At 44.1% G+C, this 10,861-nt stretch overlaps 1 protein-coding gene across 1 annotated transcript; it reads right to left on the reverse strand.

Annotated features, from left to right (window-relative positions):
• Positions 1 to 8,243: 8,243 nt before the first annotated feature.
• LOC121984904 (phospholipase A1-II 5-like) lies at positions 8,244 to 9,748 on the reverse strand. Its single transcript, XM_042538074.1, has one exon. It carries the CDS (start codon positions 9,686 to 9,688, stop codon positions 8,348 to 8,350), a length of 1,341 nt encoding a protein of 446 aa, XP_042394008.1. The 5' UTR covers positions 9,689 to 9,748; the 3' UTR covers positions 8,244 to 8,347.
• Between the last annotated feature and the right edge of the window lie 1,113 nt (positions 9,749 to 10,861).

Genomic DNA, 10,861 nt, shown 5'->3' on the forward strand with positions numbered 1-10,861 from the left:
TCGATTGGGAGAGATGGTCGGAGGCGGAAGCAGGAGGGACGATGGGCTGCTGAAGATCAATAACACTAACGTCTTCGCGGTGCTTGAGACTCTCAAGAAGAAGAAGAAGTCGGACAAAGAGTCGAAGAGCAAGGGGGCGTCCAAGAGCCAAGGGAAGGAGCAGGAGAAGCAAGTGTTTTGGGCCCTAGCGCCTCTACCGTGAGCTGCACGGAAGGACCAGCTGCTGAGGGAGCAGTGAAGATAAAACCCATTCGAGGTATGGCTTCTCAAATCTCATGCATCCGACTGTTTCATGTTGGTTAGTGGTTAAGGGACATAGACCTCTTAATCTGTAGTATCAGGTTCTCCAAAGCTTAGTTCTGCTGAAAATTGGAAGTTATTGCGATGCAATGTTTAGCTTCCTGCTACAAGTTGCCAGTCTTACAATGTTCTGCTGTTGATCTTTCTTTGTAGTCTACAAAATAAATTTTTCTTTAAAAAAAGAGAGGTTATTTGTAGTTCAGAAATAAGGCTCTTGTTTATTTAATTGCGCTTTTAGTTCTGTGCAACATCTAAGATAATATGATTGAATGGAGATCTCTTCTCATAGAATGAGAATTATCAACTTCTGAAGATGTTTGTGTGTTTTAGTAAATATGTTAGCTGAAAATGTTCAAATTAAACAGATAGTCCTAATAAATTTGGGTTCAGTCAATCCACTCGAAATTGGCAGGATGTCTATCCCCTTTACATTTCTAACACACTTTGTATTATTAGATACTCTTTTAAATAGTAGATGCTCTTTTCAGTGGCTATGATTCTTCATATGCTAGTTTAAATCTGGCAACCGTGACTCCTCAAATGCAAGGAATAACCGTGTCCCATGTATACATATAACTATTGCCTCTTCTTTTAATTGTAAGTGACACCTCTCCTTTGCTTTTCATGTCTGTACTAGCACTTTCAATTTCTTATCTGTAATCAATTTCTATCCGGCGTAATGTTAGTACTAAATAAATATTTATGTTATGCTTGTTTATACAAGACGTGCATGCGAGTTCAGGTTTCTTTATACTTTAAGCTTGATAGCCTATCAAACAAACTTTTTCTATTATGATGTTACTTATAAGCAATTCATGTTTACAAAGGTTTCATGATGAAGATTACTTAAATGATTATTTGTATTATATGCAGTACTGGATAAACTTAATTATTCTATTGTAATGCAATATCTGATTCTAGACAAAATCATGAGGTGGATAGAGGAGGAAGAAACATTGCAATATCTGATTCTGGACATGGACGGTAAGCCTTCTTTCTTGTTGAAAATAATTATTATCAGGTTCAGATGATATCAAATTAAGGAAAATAGTAAAATAAAAATAACCAGTTTTTGCACTTTTGAGCACAGGAGTGACTTCCATTGACAGTGATGGGATTCGCATGCTAGTAGAACTCCACAAACATGTAGAAAGAAGAGGCATCAAGGTATAGTAAGGAATCAAATTAAAGAATATAGAATCATGTTGTCTGATACGAAATATGACTGGAATGCATGCCCTCTACAATCTATGAGAATAAGCCATTTCAGGACTAGCTTGATTTTCCATTTGGTGAAATGGGAGATTATGTATACCTGATTTCATTTACAGGGACTTGAGCAACAACTCATTTGATCCTTCAGAGTAGTAGATTCCTACTCTGTGTTGTTTGCTATGAAGAAGAGTGTACTGTAATCATGTGTGAACTGTGGATATTGTAGATTTCAGAGTCAAAGTCATCAGCCTGCATTAAATTTAGCATCCAAATATTAGATGCTAAGTTGTTAAGATTAAACCTCAGGAGGCCCTCCTCACCTTTTCTTGCACATGACCTTTCATAAGACTTCAACTCCTAGTGTGTTTAGCATTTGCATTCCAGATTCATTACATTTCATGTGCATCAAGCTTAGATTCTTTACCACAAATAAATTCATAGATTTAGTGTTTTTAGAATGTTTAGGTTCTATGAATTGTTAGAGCGTTATTTCCATTATAAACTTGAAATTTTTTAGAATGTTTAAGAAAGTTATCTATGCTGTCAAACAAATTTTTAGAGCATGGTTTAAGAAATCACAAGGTTACTAAATTGATAATCAAATCTTTATTGAGTACAACTTGACAAACTAAGCACCATCAATGTCTATGCTCCATTATGTTCTAGCTTGATGGAGAGAAGTAGAATAAATAGTTATAGACTTCAATATTCATCCCAAATTGCCTATCTGTTATTTTATGTATGGGATTTGTATCTGATGTAATTTTACTCTTGGTATTAATAATATAATTCCTTATTCTTAGTTGAGTTTCAATTGTTAGAGATGAGTAGCTTTTGTTGTTTGGTGCAGATGTTCAATACAGTTTATGTAAATACTAACTTGACTCGGTTGTTTCTTTCTTGTTAGTTAGCATACCAAGTTTGTTAGCACCTAGCCCATGCCCTGTGCTTTTACTAGTCTTGCTTTTGCTGATCAAATTACTGGGTCTCTTGGTACAGTCAACTCTTAATGGTTCAACATCTAATCTTGCGGACTCCTCAGACTGACCCTATACCACATTGTTTTCTGGCCAGTCTGCGGTAGTGCCTTGGTTCCATCCTTCTGGTTAGACATTCCTACATAAACTTTATTAACATATTCATGTGAAATTTTGCTTGTATGTGGAATTTTGATTATGGTTTGTAAAAAAATAGGTGGTCTTCAAGGATTGCATAATATTCATGGAAGCTTCAACCTGCCAACTGTGCCTGGTTCGCTTGCGTCCAGAGAGGCCGCAATGGGTGTTGTACCATCAGGTGGTGTTCAGCAACCAGGAGGAAGCATTCCTAGTGGACGGTTCTCATCAAACAATCTTTTGGTTGCATTATCTCAGGTCTGGCATGAGTTTATTTCCACATTACTTCACTGCATCATATGGTCCTTTGAATGTGTTTTATAGTATTGATTCTGGATTTTTTTTCATGCAGATGCCTCATGGCTCTGGTGTCACAAATAGAGGGGGTATTAATGTTGTTGGAAATCATGCTTTTAGTAGTAGTAATATTAATGGAGTCACTGGGTCAATAACTGATATTTCCTCAAGTTCAGCTTATGGGAATCGTAGTTCTGTTCCTGGTTTGGGAGTTTCTCCAGTATTGAGTAATGTAGGGCCAAGACTTACAAGCTCTGTAGGCAACATTGTTGGCAGTGGTAACATGGGAAGAAGCATCAATTCTGGAGGATTATCTGTGCCCGATTTAGCTTCACGGGTAAACTTAGCTACTATGCAAAGAGCAAGAAGGATAATGTTGGCACCAGTAAGAAACATATTTGTGTACTATCTATTATCTTTTGATATTGTAAGAAGAATAGTTATGTGTAATTTGTGGATACCGACTTGATGTGCACAATATCTATTATCTTTTTATGTTGTAAGAAGAATATTTATGTGTTGGTTATATGGATATTGACTTGGTGTGTTTAGATACATCGGTGCATTTTTATTTGTGATTTTGTTAGTGAATTAATAATATTAACTTAATTTTTTGATTTGCTTGGTGATAATATTGATTTTTCACTATTTCGGATAAACAATATTGATATTACATCGGTTTTCCACCGTTGCAAAACCGATGTCATTAACTAATATTACATCGGTCGTATACCGCTGTCAAAACTAGTGTTATTAACATATAATATTACATCGATTTTACACCCGATGTCATTAAGTGATACTACACCGGTTTTAACACGATGTCTAAAATGGCAGATCTTTTACATCGCCTTCATAGGCATCGGTAGAAAATGTAATAGACATCGGTGAAAAACCGATGTCTATGAGGGTTTTTGTTGTAGTGAGTACACATGTCGTTGTATATCATCTTGCTCTTTTACCAACACCGCCCCCGAGACTTCAGGGGTGGCTGACAAATAGACCCAGAGCGGCTCCCCTGCAATAGGTTTAAACAATGAGGGCAAGGTCTCCAGGTGCTTTTTCAATTATTTGAAGGCTTGGTTGCATTCTTCATCCCATTAAAATTTGGTCTCTCTCCTGAGCACCTTGAAGAAAGGCAATGCTCGATCTGTAGACCGAGATATAAACCTGGATAGTGTAGTTATTCTGCCCACCAACTTCTAGGCTTCCTTCAGATTTTGAGGTGATTTTATGTCTCAGAGTACTTGAACCTTTTCCGACTTAGCTTCAATTCCTCGCTCGGTAACGAGGTATCCCAGGAATCCCCCCTAGTTTCAAACAAGCACTTCAATGGATTTAACTTTAGCCCATATTGCTGTAGTGTGCCGCAAGTCTCTTCTATGTCAGCAATCAAATTTATGGCTAGAGTGGATTTGATGAGGATGCCATCTACATAGACCTCCATGTTCCATCCTATCTGCTCTTGGAAGATCTTATCCATCATTCTCTAGTAGGTAGCTCCTGCATTTCACAATCCAAAAGGCATGATGGTGTAACAGAAAGTACCATCTGCGATGATGAAGTTGACCTTCTCCTGATCTTCCCATGCTAGAGGGATTTGGTGGTACCCTTGTTAAGCGTCGAGCATGCAAATCCTTTCGCAGCCCGAGGTCGAGTCTACCATTTGATCAATCCTGGGTAGCGGGCAGCAGCAGTCCTTGGGGCTGGCACGGTTGAGGTCTCGAAAGTCTATGTAGACTCTCCACTTATTGTTGGATTTAGACACCAGGACCACATTAGAGAGCCAGGGCGGGAATTGTACTTTTCTAATGTGCCCTACTTTCAGGAGCTGATCCACCTCAGCTCGGATGATCTTATTTTGCTTGGCTGAGAAGTTCTGCTTCTTTTGCTTGACTGGTCGAGAATCAGGCAGAAGATGTAGTTTGTGTTCAACCATCTCGGGCTTGACTCCGGGTAGCTCTTCAGGGGACCAAGCGAAGACGTCCCTATTGCGCATCAAGAATTTGACCAGATCTGTCTTGATCTCCATAGGCAAGTCACTCGATATACGAGTGAGGCTTTCCGGATGTTCGAGATAGAGTTGGACCTCTTCACAAGGGATGGACTCCTCTGCTATAGGCAAAGGTTCCTCTTGGATAACGTGAATCTTGCCATCCTGGGTTCTCTGAGCCTTACGGGCCTCCACTTTCACCATGTCGATATAACACCTGCGAGAGATTAATTGCTCACCTTTGACTTCCCTGACCTAGTCTCCCACAGGGAATTTAATCTTCTGATGGAAAGTAGAGATTGTCGCCCGGAACTCGTGTAGTGTCGGTCTCCCCAAGATGATGTTGTACAAAGATGGCGAATCCACCACTATGAAAGTGTTTCTTCACGTCCACACTAGGGGCTCACTACCCAATGATATGGCTAGCTTGATTTGGCCCATGGGTCTTACTTCATTGCAGGTGAAACCATATAATGAAGTGCCTACGGGCTGGAGCTCACTGACGTCGATTTGCATGCCCTCAAATGCACTCTTGAACAATATGTTGACAGAACTTCCAGTATCCATGAAAACCCTGGCCACGCTACTGTTGGCTATGATGGCTTTGATTATTAGGGCATCATCGCAAGGGAGCTCCAACCCCTCCAGGTCTTGCGGCCCAAAACTGATTACGGGCCCGACAGCTTGCTCTCGGCTGCATCCTACATCATGTATTTCCAGGCGACACTCATGAGATTTTTGAGCCCTAGTAGAATCTCCATCTGTGGGCCCCTCGGAGATCATGTTGATCTCTTGGATAGTTGCATTTCCCCTATTCTCATCCTCCAGGGATTCCCCTGGCTCCTTGCTGTGGCCCGGCTACTGGCTTCCTAGACCTGCGTTGTCGAGCTGGGGCTTACTTGACCGACCTGTCGCGGCCTACTGGCCAACCATCAACCTCTGAAGTTTGGGCACAATCTTAGGTGGAGATAAGCCCAGTTCCGCAACATGCCGTGAATCACGGGCAAACTGGAAGCAGTCCCCAGTGTCATGTGTGGGACCTATGGTAAGTGCAATAGCGAGACCCCCACTGATCCGACCTTGGGACTTGGACAACTGCCACACGTTGGGCCGGCCTGGAATCCTGACCAGGAGGGAATTGTCATCGGGCATCCCGGGCGCATGGAAGAGGCTGAGTTGGCGGTTGGGGTGACCTCTTTTCCAATTTGTTGGCGGGAGCAAACTCTTTGTCTGCTTTCCGCCGAGTCATCTGAGATTCTTCTACATTGATGTAACTGACGACCTTCCCTAGCATCTCATCAAAGTTCTTCACGGACTCTCGGATAAGGGCTCGGATGAACTCCCCTTCTACCAACCCATGGGAGAAGGCACTCATCAATATTTTAGAGGTAGCGGACGGGACGTCCTGGGCTACCTGGTTGAAATGTTTTATATAACTTCTCAATGGCTCGACAGACCCTTGCTTGAGGGAGAAGAGACAGTGGTATGTCTTCTGGTGCTTCCTGCTGCTGGCGAAATGACACAGGAAAATAGTCTTGAAGTCATGGAAGTAGGTGAGGGACCCACTCGGCAATCCATCGAACCATTTTTGTGTCGAGCCAGACAGAGTGTTCAAGAACACTCGGCACTTGATGGCATCGTTGTATTGGTGCAACAGCGCAGCATTCCGAAACTTTTGGAGATGATCCTCCAGATCCTTGCTACCGTCATACTCTCCGATAGCTGGGGGCTTGTACCCCTTCGGTAGCTTCTCCTTGAGTACCCTTTGAGAGAAGGGCACTTACTCCTTAGACTCCTCCCGGGGCTCCTCCCAAAGGACTATGACCTTCCCTTTCTTTGAGTCCTTAGGCGGGGAGCTTTCTGCCATGGAGGTCTGCAGTTGCTCTTTCTTATTATAATAGTCTGGGCCCTTGTGGTAATAGTCCAGACTAGATTCCTGATAGAAGGCTGGGGGAACTCCTCGGGTTGTTTTCTCTTAGATCCTCTATCCGAGAAGTGAGTATGGAAATTGCAGGCATCTTGTACGGGCGCGAAGCAGTGGTCTATTTTTTGGAAGCCGCCCGTCTCTTGGCCTCTTTGAACAGTTCATACTCCCCTATCATCATGGTCACGTTGATTCTTTCGGTCTCCTCCATCTTCATGCTCCAGAATAGGTGAAGGAAGTTCCCACAGATGACGCCAAATTGATCCTACACGGAATCTAAGTCAGATGAAGGCCGGATGAGCTGTTGCTGGTGTTGACGGAGAGGCGACTATGACACCCTTATCATACGTGCCCCGGAGAATGGACCCCCACGTGGCGCTAACGGACGGTGGTAACAAAGCCGACAGTACTTGAGCTCTGCGCACACTCAGACAAGCACATAGAGCGTTAGAGGCCAGAAACAAGGGAAAAGTCCCAGGAGCATGTCCTCCGACACTCAAGTCAGATATTTTTTCCCCAGAAGAACAGTATACGAAGGAGAAAGAAAAGTAGAAGACAGGTGTAGATGTGCGAGAGACCGTACCTGCTTAAGGGAGAGGACCTCCTTTTTTATATGACCGTGCGTACCTCTGGAGCTTGACCGATGTCAGAGAATGTCGGGTGTCAAGTCTTGTAGGGTGATAGAGGGCGCGTGACACCCTTCTATGGGACGGAAGAAGGTTCCACTCGCAGATGATAGCCGCCCCTTGAAATATTCCCTGACATACATCAGTTATTCTCTGACAGGCCGTTACGATTCCATGGCCTTGTTGTCGCCTAGCGCCTTCTATCTCGCCCGAGTATAACTAGGGGCGGCTCGGGATGATCTGTCAAGTATAACATCTGGCCTAAGTCTTGAGGGGTAGGGAGAGTGGTGGTGAGATCACTCAAAAGCTGACCGGGAGTTGGCCTATTGGGAGAACAAGACATGGATATGTAGACCGAGCTGGGAAAACCCAACCAGTTGGATCAGGTCAGGCATTACCCCCGGTTGCATATTATGTCTTAGATTTGGGATCCTGATCTGTAAGCACCCGATCGGGAATGCGACTATGCGATTGATGACGTCAGACGACCCCCCTTCTTTTTTCCCTAACTGCTGACTGTCACGTCTTCCTGACTTCTGACCGCCACATTTCCTTGACTTTTGACTATCACATCCATTTGATTTCTGGCTGTCACGTTTCTTTGACTTCTGACTGTCACATCACTTTAACTTCTTACTGTCATGTCTCCTTGACTTCTCACGGTCGGACCTTACCATTATACACCATATCATTATATATCGACATTCTTGTCTATATTTAGCAGCAAACAATGCAATTCCTCTCTTAAAATACAACAAACAGTACTTTCGATCTGCTGAATCAATCTCGATTAATAGTTCTTGGATTCTAATGGAATTATGAAACTGGATTCAGACATTTTTAGGAGCAATTAATCTTAGAATTCAAGCTGATTGAGTTAATGAGCCACTCTGAAACAGGCAGAGAATGGCGATCGCATGTTTGTTCTCTTCTTCGGTACAGGAATTGGTTGTTGCTCCCCCTCTGCCTCCGCCGGCTTCCCCTTCTGCTGCGCGGAGAGCGGCACGGGAACGCTGTCGTCCGGCGGCGGCGCGAGGGCCCACTGGCCGTCGCTGCCGAGCACCATCCCCTTGTTCTTCTCCACCCACCACGACGCCGGCACCAGGTACTCGTCCTTAAGGTACTCCGACGACTTGTTCACCAGCGCCGCGCTCCGCTTCACCTGCAGCTCGAAGTCGCCGTCGGCCCCGTTCCACCCGGCCACCACGTGCAGGATCCCCTGCAGGTTGTGCCAGTCGCCGGGGTTCGTCGACTCCTTCAGGTACGGCGACTTCCGGCTGTCCACCTCCAGCACCTTGCCGGTGCCGGCGAAGCCTAGCAGCCCGCTCGGGTACCGCGGGATCACGTCGAGCTTGTTCTTCACGTGGAGGACGCGCAGGTTGGGCAGCTTCTCCAGCCGCTGGTTGAAGGCTTTGTGCCCGACCTGCGGGCTCCCGAACACCACCGCGCACACCGGGAACGTCTCCCTGCCGGGGCCGGTCTCCGACAGGCCGTTCTCCACGATGTCGAAGGCGCTCAGGATGGCGAGGGCGGCGCCGAGGCTATGACCGACGCACACTATGCTGAGGCTCTCGTCCTTGTAGAGCTCTACCAGAGCTTTAATGGCGGACATGAGCTGGTCCCTGGCGCTCTGCTTCGTGTACTGAGATTTCGGGTTGCTCGAGGTGTAGATCACGTACCACCCCTTCATCACCTTGCAATCCGCCGCCGCCGCCTCTGCTTTAGAGGAGAGAATGGAGTCGATGTTGACGGGTTCCGGCAAGAGCACGTCGACCCACTCCAGCGTCCGGATCGTCCCCCGCCAGACCACGTAGATCTCCCGCCTCCCGGCGGTGGCAGTCGATACCGCGACGTAGCCTATCCAGTTGGAGTCCTTGCTCCAGGCGTGGTCGCCTGCGAGAGAGAAGCAGAGGAAATCGTCCGGGAGCGGGATTTCAGAGGTAGCGTAGAGGTAGTCGTAGACCGCATAGTCGTCGGCGCCGGGGAAGGAGACGTCGGAGAGGAGGCTGCGCTTGCCGTAGCGGCAGCTACCGCAGTACTTGGAGCGGGGGTCGCCGTTGAACGAGTCGTAGGTGACCTGGCACATGTCGCCGCACTGGAGGATGAGGCGGCGGAGGGAGAGGTCGAGGGGGTCGAGTAGGCCGGACCAGTGGTCGGAGCCCAGTAGCTCCGGCCACGGAGGATTGTGCTGAGTCTTGCCGGCAGGCTTCTGCTCCATGAAGTGGCAGTGCCGCAGGGCGGAGGATCGCCGGAAATAATTATTATTAAAAGGAGAGTCTTTAAGATATGGATCGGTTGGTGATCTCCATGATTGGACTCAAATATTAATCTTTTGAAATAATAATTATTAATTTTTTGGACTAAAATATTAATCTTTTGAAATAATTATTATTAATTTTTCAAAAGCTAATTAGCTAAATACAATCTCTTTGTTTTTCTGTATATATTTTGCTCTTTAATATAGAAAAAGAGTTTATACACGGCGATTAATCTATCCACTGTATCATATTACCACTCTCTTAATACGATAAAATTGAAATAATAATGTTCAAATCGTATCATTCCATTTCCAGATGCAAAATAATCGTTAAATAATTTTTTAAAATCTTTTTTCTCTATCATTCTCTTATGTTTTAAATATTTTTTTCTCTTTCCTTCTCTAATTTATTACTGATACCATGTCTTAAAATATTAGCAAAGATTTAAATAATATTAATTTAGTCCAGATCTAAAACATCAGCCAAACGGACACTGTCATCCAGGAAAGCAGGAAGACAGGCGGGACAATCATGGAAAGCTCCGTTTCGACAAATCTTCTCGTCGGCCGCCTCCGTTATTTTCGGAGGCTGATTTTTTCCACAATTAATTATAAAATCATGATTCAATTATAATATTTTTTTTAAAGATATCATCCTTTTATATTATAATTTAAGTTTGGATGAACGATCGACGTTCGTTCAGAGATTGCCGATAGTGTATAAGTAGTTAGATAATCTAACGTCGAATGAAAGATACTATCCATTTCGATACAAATTATAATATAAAATAAAAGATAAAATTTAATCGTTATTATAAATCATCCATAGTAAATTCATTTGTTTTTAATCAGAAGATCTGAGCTATAAAATTTTTCAGTGGGCCCGGAGCACAGCGGTAAGATGTTTCATGGATATTTAAAATTAAATTTTCGACAAGCAGACGCGTATTCTATTTCTGAAGAAAAACGATGGAAAGTGACACCAAATCAGTTACCCAGATGGAGCATGGCGTGATGGGCCGATTGTAGAGGTTGACTGCGGATCGTTTTCAACGTGAGTATTTTTAAAATTTATACTGATAACCGATCCAAAATTTTTATAGGGGCGTGATTAATCACGTCTATGATTAATCG

This window comes from Zingiber officinale, chromosome 5B, assembly GCF_018446385.1.
Source record: "Zingiber officinale cultivar Zhangliang chromosome 5B, Zo_v1.1, whole genome shotgun sequence".
Taxonomy (NCBI): Eukaryota; Viridiplantae; Streptophyta; class Magnoliopsida; order Zingiberales; family Zingiberaceae; genus Zingiber; species Zingiber officinale.